Genomic DNA, 16489 nt, shown 5'->3' with positions numbered 1-16489 from the left:
GGTGACCCTCGCCCCATCCTTGTTTGTGAATGACTGAGCATTCCAATCATGGCACCCACCTATTCCCAATTGGCCTGTTCACCTGTGGGATGTTCCAAATAAGTGTTTGATGAGCATTCCTCAACTTTCTCAGTCTTTTTTGCCACTTGTGCCAGCTTTTTTGAAACATGTTGCAGGCATCAAATTCCAAATGAGCTAATATTTGCAAAAAATAACAAACTTTACCAGTTCGAACGTTATGTATCTGGTCTTTGCAGTGTGTACAATTGAATATAGGTTGAAAAGGATTTGCAAATCAGTGTATTCTGTTTTTATTTAGGATTTACACAATTTGCCAACTTCACTGGTTTCAGGTTTTGTAGATGCTGGTAGCAGTACTTAACTAGTGTAATCATGTGGTTAAAACGTGATTCTGAAGTAAATATTTTGTGCAGCCCAGTCTCACCCTAACTCTACTTCCTGCGCCCTCCATGAGTTTGAGTCCCCTGATCTAAACAGTGAACACTGTAAATGGACACAAGATGTTGAGACAAGGTCACAGCGCTTAGCAATGCAAGAAACCACAAGATGGCAGCAGGACCTTTTGAGTGTTGTGTCCAGATGAAATGTTGATGTACAATGTAGTAGCAGTTTGTTCTTCCAAGGCCTGCAGAGGACCAGCAAACATTTTAGTAACAGAAAAGTTCATAACAATATGTTAAATGTACAATATTTACCATATTTTGGTAATTTTAAGCAATACCGGAACTTCTTTCCTCGGCGCATTCATTTCCTTTTTCGAAGTAGCGCACTTCCACCTATCGGCAACAAAAGTGTGTTCCTATTTCAATCAATCAATGTTTATTTATAGAGCCCTAAATCACAAGTGTCTCAAAGGGCTGCACAAGCCACAATGACATCCCCGGCTCAGATCCCAAATCAGGGCAAGGAAAAACTCAACCCAATGGGACAATGAGAAACCTTGGAGGGGACTGCAGATGTGGGGACCCCCCCTGAGCGACCGGTGCAATGGACGTCGAGTGGATCTAGCATAATATTGTGAGAGTACAGTCCATGGTGGATCTAACATAAAAGTGAGAGTCCAGTCCATAGTGGGGCCAGCATAGGAGACCATCCCGAGCGGAGACAGGTCAGCAGCGCAGAGATGTCCCCAACCGATGCACAGGCGAGCGGTCCACCCCGGGTCCCGACTTTGGACAGCCAGCGCGCCATACGTGGCCACCGAACCTGTGCCCCCCCCTCCACGAAGGAGAGGGGGGCAGAGCAGAAAAGAAACGGCAGATCAACCGGTCTAAAATGGGAGGTCTATTTAAAGGCTAGAGCAGACCTGGGCATTCTGCGGCCCGCGGGCCGCATCCGGCCCTTTGTGCGTCCCTGTCCGGCCCGCGTGAGGCCAATTATAAATTACAAAATAAATTTTAAAAAGTATCTATGTCGAGTGTGCAATACAACGGTGCTGCTTTTGTTTTGAAAATCGTTATTTGTATTACTTCCGTGTGGACGTATGCGTGTGCGTGATTGTGAGTGAATGTGAACAGCTGCAATCATTAATTACAAAATGAAGTTGAAAAAACATCTATGTCGTGCGCGCAATACAACTGTGTTGCTTTTATTTTGAAAAGTATTATTTATGGCCGTGTGTCCGTGTGTAACCTGCGAGTGAAGGTGCACATGCAGCGAAGTGATGCACGGTTTACACCCGAGACGCTAAAAAGAGAAAAGTTGATGAAGAATGCCGTGTTTCCAACAAGACATGGACTGCAAAGCAACGTTCCCTCTAAGGTGCGTGCCTGCGCAATTGCGCACTGCTCAAGCGTCTGCTGCGCGCAGCAAATATATGCCGCGCACCAAATCAAATCCCATCTGAATTCTAAACAAAATAAACATATTTATTCTATGTAATTTTGCAATGCAACTTTGAGTGACAGTGACAACAAGCAGCCCTAACGGTGTTCGGCAACACCGTTCAATTGAACACCGTTCAATTATTGTAACGTCTATCGAGATGCTTCGAGGACAGAAATTATATCGATCACTTTATTGAGCAAAACTGTTTATATTCGGACATAACCACACCAAAAACATGAGTAAAACAATTCTATCTCGAAAAACTAGTCATTTTCTGCCGTACAAACCAGGCCAAAACCAACTTGTCATCTGTCACCAACACGCATAGCACTAAACCAATGCTGCGTTTATGGCCACACAAAAAGTCGGACAACTCAAACACCACACAAAGTTACACTATGACTCCTCAGTCATACGTGTGCTTATTTTACTGTCATTTATTATTAATGTTAATTTATTTATATTAGTCATGGAATGCTGTTACACACACTATGTTGAAGTATTACTATTATTATTAATTATTATTATTATTATTATTATTATTTATCTTACGGTATATATCAAAAATAATATTGAGCAAAATTTAATTGAAATATTGTCGATGTGGCCCTCCAGCAGTGCTCGGGTTGCTCATGCGGCCCCCAGCAAAAATTAATTGCCCACCCCTGGGCTAGAGTATACAAATGACTTTTAAGATGGGACTTATATTTCCGGAAACAAAGGGGTGTGTGTTCTTATCATGGTAGACTTGGTAATAGACAACACAAATTAATATTTTTGGACAAATGAGGATTCACAATCTTATCTTTTTGTAGCTGAATATACAGAGGATGAACTGCTGCTTACAGAAGCGAGCACGAAGAGAGAGCGAAACTTTGGAGCAGACGGAAGCCAAGAGAATGAGGTCAGCGTGACTTTGTCGCACTGCAAATGTGGAACTTTAAGCCAAGCTATGCCGAAACAAAGGGCTTGCTTACCAAAATCAACTGGAAACGTCCCCGGCCAGCTTCACCAAACGGACAACTGTCCATCGAGTAAGTCACTTTAATATGGATCATGATACATGCAGCACATCGCCGTACAACTACAGTTGTTCGGTGATGTGAGCTAGCTGTGTACAAAGAAAACATGAAATGTGGGCTAATACTTTACAGATACTGAAATATGATTGTTCATGTTTTTCTGTCTGTACAGACTGTAGTCCTGTCGCATTGTGTTGAGCATTACAAACTCAAAAGCCATTCAGCTGTCACTCTAACCACAAGGCCACTGTAGCTTGGCAATGTGTTAACAAGCTAGCAAAACAGTTCCTCAGTGTTCGCTCTTACAATAACAATGTTGCTACAGCTTAGTTTTTATACAAGTTACGGAAAGTAAATAGATCTCAATATGTGGAAATTAATAAGACTAAACCACAGCCAAGAAGGGTAACTTGTGGGGGTTCTACAAGGCTCGGTATTGGGACCTAAGTTATTTATACTTTATTTGAGTTATATTTGTTCAGTATCTAATAAATAGAAATGTATTATGTTTGCAGGTTATACAAATGTAGTATATTGTTCAGGAGAAGACTTGAAGGAAGTGTTGAGGATAATAGAGGTTGAGTTGCTTCAGCTAAAAAAATGGTTTGATATTAATAAGTTATCATTAAATGATAAGAAAACAAAATGTATGGTGTTTAGTGGTGCAAAGACCAATTGTGACGCAAAATTTAAATTAAATCAAGTGGAAATTGATAGAGTATATGAAACTAAATTCTTGGGAATAATAATTGGTCATAAATTATGTTGGAACCCGCATATTGAATATATTAAGGGAAACATATCCAAATCCATTGCTATTCTTTATAAAGTAAGACACATGTTGAATAAGAAATGTCTGCATATGTTATATCATTATTTTATTTTTCCATATTTAACATATTGTGTTGAAGTTTGGGGAAATGTTTATAAAACAAACATCCATCCATCCATCCATCTTCTTCCGCTTATCCAAGGTCGGGTCGCGGGGGCAGCAGCCTAAGCAGGGAAGCCCAGACTTCCCTTTCCCCAGCCACTTCGTCCAGCTCTTCCCGGGGGATCCCGAGGCGTTCCCAGGCCAGCCGGGAGACATAGTCTTCCCAACGTGTCCTGGATCTTCCCCGTGGCCTCCTACCGGTCGGACGTGCCCTAAACACCTCCATAGGGAGGCGTTCGGGTGGCATCCTGACCAGATGCCCGAACCACCTCATCTGACAAACAAACATAGACCCAGTAATTAAACTTCAAAAAATGGTAATTAGAATAATACACGAAGCGTGCTACTATGAACCTACCAATCCATTATTCATAAGTTGTAATGTGTTACAATTTTCAGATATTGTGTTTTTAAAAACAATAGAAATTGTGTTTTGAGTAAAGAACAACAGCCTTCCAGCTTGTATTCTTAGGTTATTTAAATTAAGAGGAGAAAACTATAATTTACAGGGGATATTGATTTTTGAAATAGGTAAAGTGAGAAGGAATATAAAATACAAATGTATTTCAGTTTTAGGAGTTAAATGGTGTGGAACAAGCTCAGTGATGAGTTGAAGGCATGTAGTTCTTTGTTAAGGTTTAAGAATGCCTTGAAAGGTAAAATAATGGAAAATTATAAAATATAGCAACAGTTACTTTCGTCCCATTAATTTTTTGAACGTTGATGCTGTACATTTACTGATCTAATTTTCAGTAAATGTATAGGATAGGCAAATATAAGCCTTGGCTTCAGCCTATTCCTTTTTCGGTCATTATTTTTATTTTATTTTTGTGTGTGAATGTGTATGATTGTTAGTATGTATAATCTGTGCTGTTAAATTGATCACACAAAATGGTTGATTATATGACCGAAATAAACTCATTTCATTCATAAGTGAAGTATTGTTGCCGGTTTTTAGATGCATTTTTAAAGTGATTGAGAGGCATAATTGATTGCTCCCATTAGCTGCATTGCTAGCCAGCGAGAACGAGCAGATTATTGCAAGTTAGAATTGAAAATTAAACAAAAACCTTTTATCTTCTCGTCCCCCTTAAGGATTGTGAATGATAGGAAAAATTCCCCAAAAAGTGCAGTTCCCCTCAAACATTGAGCATACAGTATAACACGTTCAACAAACTGGATCTTGACATGACGCAAACAAACAAGTGCCTCCTTATCCCCATTAGGGAATGCGTCCGTGTGCTATTATCACTACACCGACAAATAAACAAGCTCCCACCCCCTCCCATGAAGGTCTGACAGGTTTCCTACATAAACCAGGATAGTGCGCCCACATTTCACATGAACAGGTTCAGAGTCATAGCCCAAATGCGTGCCAGGGAGACTCTAATCCGCTCTGATGACTAACACCAGCCAGGGTCTTGCCCTCTTGTTGCCCCCTACTCACGCCAGCAACATCCTGATGCTGCTCTTCAACATCCTCCTGGCTACGGCCATTATCTTCCTCAACTTGTCCGTGCTGGTGGCCATTCTCCTCAACCGACGCTTGCGCTCTGAGAACCGTTTCATGTACATGCTGAGCACCTGCTTGAGTGACGTGTGCACCGGCGTGTCCTACTATTATGTGGGGGTGTTCGATATTAATGACAAGCTCGGTTCCCCCACCTGGACTTACTACATCGTCCACACCTTCCTGGGCTTGTCGTACATGGCCATCCTGGCCGCTCAGGCAGACCGCTACCATGCCGTGGTGTCGCCCCTTAAGTACTCGCAGCGTATGAGCCTGAACAGAACCTTGCTGGTTATCTGCACCTACTGGCTCTACGCCTTCTTCATCGTCGCCGTGCACAACATAGTCACCAAGGGGACGGCCAGACAAGTCACCAGTTTAGGCACCCTTGTCGGCAACATATTCACCATCGTTATCATGATCGGGCTCAACATCCGCCTGTTCATCATTGCCAGGGTGCAGCAGAGAAGGGAGCAGGGTATCAGAGAGAGGGACGGAAAGCGAGCCTCCGTCAACCTCATTCTGGTGGTGGCAGCCTTCTACCTGGGCACCTGGATGCCTATTTTCTGTCACGTACTAATATGTAGCTTCTCTACTATCAGGTGTTTCACCTTTAGGAATGAAGGCACCGACCCAATTCGCATTTTGCCCAGGGTCAACGCGGCCCTGACCCCGGTGCTGTACATTAAGGGGTGCACCCCACTCAAGGACACGCTGTTCACACGAGTGTGGAGACCCTGCTGCAGCAGAAGGAGGTAAGAAGTGGCACACTGGCTCCGTGTGCAGCAAAGATTGTCTGCATCTTTTTTTCTTTTTTTTTTTAACAGCATTCGCATTATACACCTGCACAAACTCTGCAAAAAAAATGCTCCATTTTGATCTAGCCATTGATTTAACAATGTGTTTAGAATTGTTCAGTTCAGTTTCAGTTTATTTTAAACATGCATACAATACAATGTTATGCATCACACAGTTCCAGTCGTTTTATTACAGCACGTCCGAAAAGGAGTAGGAAGAAGCAAAGCTTGTTTAATCCTACCCCTTTTCATACCATAACAATGTTATCCAATTTCCTTGTTCTCTGTAACAGAACAGTGAACAGATTAATAATAAATAAATAATGTACCATAGTAAACATACAAATATACACAATATACGAATTGTGGTTGTAGTTTGCAGTAGTGTAAAAACGCACTGCTTAGGTTTGTCAAACATTCTGATTACATTATAGGGGGGAACTATTAAAAACAGCTCTCAGTGTGATGCAAATTGTCACCATTGTTGTTAAATCAATAACAATCTGACAGCATTAGGCAAAAGTGAAAATGATTACCATTACAACAACCAGATTGTTGATGTAGCTGTCGTGCTGGATTAGTGTACCTAAATGTGTTATAATTCTATGGACACAGGTATACTATGTTAATTATGTTTAAGTGACTATAATAAAATGTCAGTAATTGCTTTTTTCCTCTTTCTGAACAGGAAACTCGCCCCAACTAAACTCCCGGATGCAGAATAATTCCTGGATTTCAATGTAATTTAGTACAGACTTTGTACCATATTATGACTTTTAAAGTTTCACAAGCATTTTAGCATATATGAGCTCATTTCCATGAATTAGGTTTTATCCAGTGAATGGTTACACATATGTATAATAACATGTTTTTCTGTCTTAACAATTCTATTTTCAACACTGTGTGTCCCTGTTAGTCTCGCAGGTGACTTTGTTTGAGAGGGGGCGTACGCCCTTGACGGGTCACAAGTCAATCCCACCTATACACAAACAACCATTCACATGGGTCATTTAGAGTGTGCAATGCATGTGTTGGAGATATGGGAGGAAGCAAGATAGTACCTGGAGAAAACCTAAACTCCACACAGAGATGGTCCAACAAAAATCCACACCTGAATGTCTTGATAGCGAGGGCAACACATTAACATTTATTACACTGTGCCTACTCTGTCTTAACATAACGTTATTTCTGCTTCACGTATTCTGTTAAATACAAATACTAACTGGCATAATGAGTATGCCTTATATCAGGGGTGTCCAGCTAATTGCTTACCGACCCGCCACACATTCTGGAAATGCTATTGCAAAAATGTAAAAAAACATTTAAAAAAGTGGAATGAGGTGAAATCGAACGAGAAAAAGTTGCAATGTTGACACAAAGCTGTCATGCAGGCTGTTTTTTTTTTTTTTTTTTGCCATTGCTCAAAAAAATAATAATTACAAAAAAATCAATGTTATAATTAATTATTTTCAAGGCTCCAATTACTTCAAAAACTTTACTTTAAAATGTTTTATGTGGAAAAAATATTGCATATATTGTGTGGTTGCCATATAAAAACATCAAAGTTTTATTTGACAAAAGACCATAAAACAAACAAAATAATAGTTTAAACGCAAAATCGACAGATATATCTGAAGTTGATCTCGTAACTTAAGTGTTGAGAGTTTTTTTTTTTTTTAAATAAGAAAAATGTATCACTTTATGAGTGGGGCACCTTTTGGATCCCAAAGATATTTAGTGGGATTGTATTTATCTTTACACTGTGATTACTCAAAAAATAATAGTGAATTAAAATCAATGGTGTCCCGCATTATTGATCTTTTATGGTTCTAATGACTAAATACTGCATATTTCAGTTTTACTATAAAAAACAAAGTTGTCTTTGACAAAAAAGGCATAAAACCATTTTTGTATTTTTTTTTATACTTCATATCAACCTGAAGTTGATATAGAGATGTACTGTAAGCATTAAATAATTAAAAACAATAATAATAATTTGACTTATTTTTAACATTTTAATGACTGAGACTCTTTACGGTCCCCGGGAGCCCTAAAGGTAAAACATATATATATATATATATATATATATATATATATATATATATATATATATATATATATATATATATATTTTTGTTATGGTTTGAAAATGAAAAATATCAAAATGGCCCCCCGAATGCTTTAATTTTTCAATTTACGGCCCTCAGTAGAAAAACTTTGGACACCCCTGCCTTATATGGATGCTTTGTCAGATGTTCAATTATTTTGAATTTTGAATTGGGCTTTTTTTTTATTATAATAATGGACTAATATTTTTGTTAAATAAACACATTGCATTACATGAAATAAAAACATGTTCAAGAACTGTTATTTCCGTCTGGGTCAAGCTTACCTGCAGAGGCTGCAGTTCTTTATACAACCATAAGGTGTCAACAGAGTGCTTTGGCACACCGCCATACATCCTATAAAGCAAAGTAGAAAGCAGTGTAGCTTATAACATGTGCAATGATTCTTATTTTAACGACTTGTAATCGACGAAATGTTGACAAAAAGAGTTACCACCAGAGATTTATGATTGATTGAAACCAGTGGCCTTGTGCAGGCGAGTTGGGGCCCCTCACTGTCATAGCTCACTGCTAAGAGGAGGAGCCACTTCCGCACATCTGGTGCCCACTTTCTGAACCCTCGACCGACATTTTTTTTTATTTACCCGCATCATATCTGGCCTAGAGGCAAAACCTTTTCCTCTAGTAAAATACTACAACAGTGATGGAAATTATATAGAGTCATTTTTTAGTGCGTTGGCCTAATTAAACAACAATTTAGTTCTTATTTTTTGCTGGTGTAAACGTTGAGTTGAGTTGAGTTTGAGTTTATTTCGAACATGATACATCACCATTTCCAGTTTCTCTATTCAACATGTTCGAAAAGGAGTAGGAAGAAGCAAATCTTATTCAATCCTACCCCTTTACAAACAGTTGCTAAAACTTTTGTTCACTTCCTGTTCTGAATTTATTTACAATATACTCCATAAGTACTAACAATAAAAATAAATAAATAATAATCGGTGAAGTAATTTATTTCATATGGTGAGATGAGTAAGATGATCTTGAAAATGAATGGATGGATGAGATACATTCAGAATGTTTATCATGGTTCTTCTTTGTACTTTGTCAACAATGTAAGTTTGAAGAGTTTCTTGAAGTGGATCATATTAGTACTTTGTTTGATTTCTTTGCTAAATCCATTCCATAATGTAATTCCACATACAGATATACTGAAGGTCTTAAGTGTTGTACGTGCATACAAATGTTTTAAATTTAAATTTTCTCTAAGATTATATTTATTCTCTTTTGTTGAGAAGAAGTGTTGTATATTCTTGGGTAGCATAATTTGTGGTGCATAATTTTAGCTGTTTGCAAATTCACTATGTCATGGAATTTCAGTATATTTGATTCAATAAATAAATTATTTGTATGTTCTCTACATCCAACATTATGTATTATTCTAACTGATCTTTTTTGTAACCCTGTGAATGAATGAAGTGTACTTTTGTAGTTATTTCTCCATATTTCTGCACTAAAACTCAAATATGGCAACACTAGCGAGCAGTAGAGAATATGAAGTGATTTTCGGTCTAGAACATCCATCCATTCACTACCGCTTGTCCCTTTTGGGGTCGCGGGGGGTGCTGGAGCCTATCTCAGCTGCATTCGGGCGGAAGGCGGGGTACACCAACATGTTTTGCTTTATTCATTATTGACGTGTTTCTTGCTACTTTATGTTGTATATTTTTTACAGGAGATTTCCAGTTCAATTTATCATCAATCATTATACCTAGAAATTTGGTTTCATTTACTCTTTCCATGTCTATTCCGTCTATTTGTATTTGTGTTTGACTTTCTCTTCTACTGTTCCCAAATAGCATTAATTTAGTTTTTCTGATATTCAAAGATAATCTGTTTTTGTCCATGAATTGATTTACGTGGACCCCGACTTAAACATGGTTGAAAAACGTATTTGGGTGTTACCATTTGGTGGTCAATTGTACGGAATATGTACTGTACTGTGCAATCTACTAATAAAAGTTTCAATCAATCAATCAATGTCCAACCATCTTTTTAATTCGTTCTTTTATTCTGTTATTTGTGTGTTCTCCCCCGAACAAAACGCTGTTGTATCATCCGCGTATAATACCAACTTTAAATTATTGTTTTTTTCTTCGTGTTTATTTGGTAAACGTTGTTTACCAAATACACACGAAGAAGAAAACAAGGAAGTCGATTTCCACGCTACCCCTGAAACCTGCTTTGTGACGTCTACCCGCATTCTTCCGTAAAAAAAAAAAAAGACCTTAAAACAAGATTTTAGTTTAATCTTTTCCAGGTACCGCTGCAAGCAGGGAGGAAAAGGGGGTTCCTGGGCTAAGAAAGTGTCCAAAACCCTCCCACAGTAGGCTGTTTCTCCCTCTTGCTGCACTCCGGGGCTGGTTCCTATTCAAATGTGGGTCAGGGGTGAGGAAGCGTAACGTCATAAGCTTTCAACATGGCGTCCCGAAAGCTGTGAGATGAGCAAGAGGATGGTAAAGAACGCTTGAGAACCACCCTGCCGATGTAACAAGGTATTTCAAAAAAATACATTCATCCTTACACTTATGTGTCGCTTTGCTTGTAAACGTCTGCTTTTGTGAGTTTTTTTTAAATTTCATTTCCGCTTGCTTCGTTGAGTGTGTTGTTTTTTCGCCCCCACCACGGCGCACCAGAATAAATAAAAGACTACCCTGGTGTTAATTTCGTCTTCATGCCGCGTGTTTTTTAAAATTAACACCTTATCGACCGTGGTACTAAATAAAGAGTAATTGTTTGCAAATACTGCGGTGGTTAGTTAGCAACTGTGTCCCCTCTCCGAGCCAGGTTAGAGCAGAAAATCATCAGATTGGCAGAGTTCAAACGCTAAAAAACATCTAATAGACTTTCCTTATCTCCATTGCAAGTCACCAATAGAGGATTGTCTACATTTTACATTCACACTAACAATCTGATCATCGGCTCTAGGTGTTTAAAAAAAAAAAATCATAATCGGGTAAATTATGTGGATTTTACTCACTGTACGCAATTACGATACTCGCCAAACGGATGCTGCAGATACTGTATTGTGGTGCGTATATATTCAGGCTAATCCACCATTTGTATCGCATAGGGGCAATTGTGGCGATTTAACTGCACGGACTTGTAATTGTACCAATGCAACGCTGTATTGCAGTGTTTTTCAACCACTGTGTGCCGCGGCACACTAGTGTGGCGTGAGATATTGGCTGGTGTGCCGTGGGAAATGATGCAACTTCACCTAATTGGTCCAAAAAATATTTTTTGCAAATCAATAATTCTAATCTGCAAATAATGTACCGTTACATTCAGTGTCTGTGCTGTGTAGAGCTCGGCAGGGTAACCACGTAATACTCCATGTCAGTAGGTGGCAGCAGGTAGTTAAGTGCTTTGTAAAAGTCTGAATTTGTCGGGTGAGACGAGGATCGTTTGTTGTGATCCCATTATGCAGTAACCTGACTCTCGCCAGATCCTTGTAGTACGCGGAGCTCCGCAGAAGGATCTGGGCTCGGCGGCAATGCAAACTCCTTCAAGATAGGAAAAAATAATGAACCAATCAGGATCGCCGGGTGGGAGTCGTGTGCTGACATTGATTCAGCTATTCCAACTGTTTTGTCGAACTATTGCTGTGTTGTTTCAGTAAAAGTTCTCTAACTTTTCGCTCTGTCGTTATGCAATATGTCGGCTGTTCTGTTTTGGATTTCCCAGCGTCGCTCTCATCAGCGTCACGGGTTGATTTCGATGTGAGTGGTTAAAGTAGCATGTCATTCAAGATAACAGACAAGTGGTTTATCCAATCACATACAATCATTTTTTTGGAAGGCCCCGCCTTCTGAAATACTTCTCCTATTGAGAAGTCCCAGATCCTTGTGTGGAGCTCAACGATCTACAAGGATCTGGCGAGATTCAGGTTAAATATGCAGATCACAGCGTGCAGATAAAAAGGTGTGTAACGCTTGAACCAAAAATTAACAAAAGGGAAAGGAAAAGGCAATGAAGCATAGGGATGGCTATGCAAAACGACTGTAAAACTGAATTGGCTGCAAAGTAAACAGAAACGGAATGCTGGACGACAGCAAAAACTTGCAGCGTCCGTAGCAGAGACGGCGTCCACAAAGTACATCCGTACATGAGGTGGCAAGCAACAATGTCCGCACAAAGAAGGATAGCAACAACTTAAATAGCCTTGCTTGCTAACACAAAGCAGGTGCGGGGAATAGTGCTCAAAGGAAGACATGAAACTGCTACAGGAAAACACCAAAATAACAGCGCAAGACAAGAACTAAAGCACTACACACAGGAAAACACCAACAAACTCAAAATAAGGCACAAGGATCTGGTGGAGTTTAATTTTTAATGTTTTCTGCTGGTGGTGTCCCTCCGTATTTTTAAATGGAAAAAAATGTGCCTTGCCTCAAAAAAGGTTGAAAAACACTGCTGTATTGAGAGCATTTGATGCAGGCTTGGGATGCTGCCTTACATCGACCATCTCTGTTTTACACCCAAACAGCTTTTAACTCGCCATTCTTGTCGATTTAGATCTCATTTGGAACCCAAAACTATCCATCTCATTTTGGGTTGGTCCACAGTGTTCTCAGGTGATTAGTGTTGTTTGAAAGTACCAAGGGGCATAGAGATAATAAGGCATAGGAATGTTAGTTATGTTAAGTGACTGTCTGGCTCCTCTTTAGTGTAACCAACATACCTGTTTTCTGCTTTCAAATATTTATGTAGATTTTTCAGTTTCAGTGTCTTGCACACATACAACCAGGTGAATCATACCTGTGGTGGCCAAGCTCAGGTTCTAAAGGGTCTAAAATAGGTCATGAATTTGCTTTTTTGTGTGAAATTACTCCAGCAGTTAGATAAAAAGGCAACCCATGTGTAACATATTTTTGCTAAGCCCACTTGATAGCTATTTATAGCATAGATCACTGAATGTGTTTATTTAGCCTTGTCTGTTGCTAAAACATTTTACCTATGGATCATTTGAATGTACACCAGTCAGGTTCCACCCACTCACAATTGGCTTCCTCTGTAAGCCAGTCTACAAACAGGAAGAGCAAATTTAATTGTGCTGTGGAAGGTGTGACAGTGAGTAAATGTGAAATACATTTTACATGTTGGTATACACCAGTGTTAATTAGTTTATACTTGTAAAGGTGATGGAGGAAGAGGGTATACCACTCGCATTGCTTCCAACATTTGCTGAAGCTGTAACCGTGACAGACGTTTTGTTTATTTAATCCCTTTTTATACTTTCAAAGATGATGTCTAACATTGGTAAATCTACAGGTGCTGGTGGGAGGGACGCTGCCATATTGCATTTAAATTGACCCCCTCCTCCTTTTCAGATGCTTGATTCAATGTGTCAAGGAGGGAACTGTTATAAAAACTTTTGCAGCTGTGCTCCCTTTTTTGCTTTGAACCTATCATTTTTATGACCAAACATCTGTGTGGTGCAGCCGACAAATATATCAGCAGACATACTTGCACTTATGTGTTGATTTAGGCCACTGCAGTGGTCCAAGACAAGTAAACTGATCAGTGTGACATGCTTAACTGATCACTATGGACTACAAAGTGGGGCCTGGAGGTTAATTTAAGGCCTATGTCCATGCCTCATGATCAGCTACCCCCTCCTCTCAACACACACAGTGCCCTGTGTACATTGTGACCATGGCTTACAGTGGTGTGTGTAGGCAGCACAATGCATTAAGAAGGTTACTTAGGCTATATGTTCTGCTGACATGCGGTCAAGGACTTAAAGCCTGGGCCCTTGTGTCCATACAGGACATACGTGTGTCCTGCATTGCCTGTTGGAGTACAGTTCGGTCTGTTCAGCGGCTAAATCACCCCAGAACAGGGTTGTTGTTGCACTTAAACAAGAATCAGTCTTTGGAATGTCCTGATAATAATTAGAAGAGTATACAGTGTTTAAAGACTAGAGGAAAAGGTGGTGGTCGCGCTGTAAAACTCTGAAACATGCAAACAAGATCTTTCCTACCCAACATGCTCTCTCTCCTTAGCCAAAACAGTCGACTTTGGGTCATGAGGGTGTTCTTTTTTGCTTTTCTTGTTTGGGGGGCGGGTGCTTATCTCGTCAACAGAGTTCAATCTTACAACAACATAATCTATCATACCAATAATATGTTTAGTGACTGTACTGATTGCTTTACTTCCTCACATGGCAGGAGACACTAAACCAGTGGTTCTTAACCTTGTTGGAGGTACCAACCCCACCAGTTTCATATGCGCAATCACCGAACCCTTCTTTAGTGAAAAACTTTTTTTTTTTTCCCCCCAAATTCAAGACAAAGTTATACGTTTTTTTACTGGTGCACAAAATGAACCGCGCATGAACATCTTGTTCAAAGAACAAAACCAACACAGTGCATGAACTCACAACAAATTACACACCTGCAAATCAGATGGAAAATTAGAGGGAACATTGTTTGGAGGTATCCATAATACGCCGATAGGGAGAAGTTTTTATTTCCACGATGAGTCTTGACCTCCGCGGCGGAGGCTCCGCCGAACCCCTGAGGCCGACTCGCCGAACCCCTGAGGCCGACTCACCGAACCCCTAGGGTTCGATCGAACCCAGGTTAAGAACCACTGCACTAAACTATGTGCTGGTGTCAAGCTTGACTAAACGCTGATATATGTATATTTTTTCCACTGAACCAAATAAGCTACAACTAAATTTAAAGAATTGCTTTTTGGCATGAAAGACTTCCATCCATTTTCTACCGCTTATTCCCTTCGGGGTGCATGAAAGACTTGTGAAGGAAAAATAAAGGACTTTGATTATCTGAATTGATATTTTTAACACTATTGTTCTAAACACAGATGCCAGAATATTATTTGGAAGTTTATCAAGTTATAAGTTTGTAGCACATGTGACTGTGAGTTTACGGTCTTACCATAAGAACTAAAAAAAACCATAGCTGAAGTTAGCTTAACAGGTTTTAAAAAAGTAGATGTTTTTCCAAAGCTGCTGCTGTTTTTTGGCCATCTGCACACTTTCAAAATCGTTTTATTAAGAATTTTTTTTCGAAACACTAAAACCACATTGGAACCTCTAATCAAAAGACCCTCTGCTGCTGCTGCACATAAATAAATAAAACATTTTGTTGAAACATTTATATAAAGGCTCACAGGACTTATGAGTTTAACCACTGTCAAGCAAGGCGTCAACATACAGTATGTTGCGAAAACTCACAGGAGATCTTACCATACAAGTGGTCTTGTCAATGTTAAAGGGAACTGCACTTTTTGAGGGGGAATTTTAGCCTACCGTTGACAATCATTATGAGAGACAAAACGACAAATTTATTTTTTCAATGCATTCCAGCTCATGAATAAACATAAAACAAAGTCTGTTACAATGGAGCCAATGGGAGGTCCTTTATTCTGCCCATAAATGCTTCTTAACTTTCCAAAAAGTGCCAACAACACTCCATTTACATTTTGTAAATATTAACCAATTATTATTGCTATTGCTATTCGAAACGCTAACACTGACAAACCATTTATAGCGGCGCCGTAATCACAGAGAGGTAACTAGCTTATGTGGCTATATTGACTTCATCGGCTGTAGCTGCTTTCTAGCCTCGGAGGACATAAAAGTTTAGATCATAAATAATGCCTCTCACCTTGATAATAGAAGGTTGAGGACATGATCCGACGAGTTGGTCAACTTCAGCATCCAATTGAGACCAGGAAATGTCGAGAAAGACACAATGTCGCTTGGTCTGCACTTGGTTCCGCACCCGTATGAGCATCCTAGCAGTCTGCATTTTAGTGACAGCATACTTTGTACAGTAAGTGATGTTTTATCATGTTTATTGGCTCTCATGATGTCCGCGTTGAGTATTAATCAGTGATGTTGAAGGAAAAAGCAAACATTGTGATGCGTTTTTTAAACTAATGTGCTTTAGTATGTTTAAAATAAGCAAAATTTGTAAATATGATATGTTATGAATGTGTTATGAATTACATTACATATATACTTAGTGCATGTATATTAAACCTTAATGGAGGTGTTTGGATGTTTTGTAGAGCGCTTCATAGGCGGAATAGAGCGACTCTTATAGGCTCCATTTTAAGTGGACTTTTAAACACATTTATTTACTAGTTAGAATACATTAAAAAAAGAAAAACATGTGCTTGTCTACGGATTGTGAACGATACGCAAAATTTGAAAAAAATATGCAGTTCACTTTTAAGTTTGTTTTTACGTTTCCGGTAGTTAACCTTTTTTTAACACT

The 16489-nt window shown here is 39.3% G+C and overlaps 2 protein-coding genes across 4 annotated transcripts in view; both read left to right on the top strand.

The window, feature by feature from the left end:
- Window positions 1-5203: 5203 nt before the first annotated feature.
- On the top strand, window positions 5204-6073 carry LOC133631804 (olfactory receptor 12D3-like). Its single transcript, XM_062023964.1, has one exon. The coding sequence runs from the start codon at window positions 5204-5206 to the stop codon at window positions 6071-6073; it is 870 nt and encodes a 289-aa protein (XP_061879948.1).
- A 4342-nt stretch (window positions 6074-10415) lies between these two features.
- hic2 (hypermethylated in cancer 2) overlaps window positions 10416-16489 on the top strand; it is a 54648-nt gene continuing 48574 nt past the window's right edge. For all 3 annotated transcript variants that reach the window (XM_062025653.1, XM_062025654.1, XM_062025651.1), the window contains exon 1: window positions 10416-10732. The gene's annotated coding sequence lies outside the window, so the exon portion shown is untranslated. The remainder of the gene's footprint in view (window positions 10733-16489) is intronic.

The sequence above is a fragment of the Entelurus aequoreus genome, linkage group LG17, assembly GCF_033978785.1.
Source record: "Entelurus aequoreus isolate RoL-2023_Sb linkage group LG17, RoL_Eaeq_v1.1, whole genome shotgun sequence".
Classification (NCBI taxonomy): domain Eukaryota; kingdom Metazoa; phylum Chordata; class Actinopteri; order Syngnathiformes; family Syngnathidae; genus Entelurus; species Entelurus aequoreus.
The sequence above is the reverse complement of the archived record's forward strand: the minus strand, read 5'-3'. Positions and strand labels throughout refer to the sequence as shown.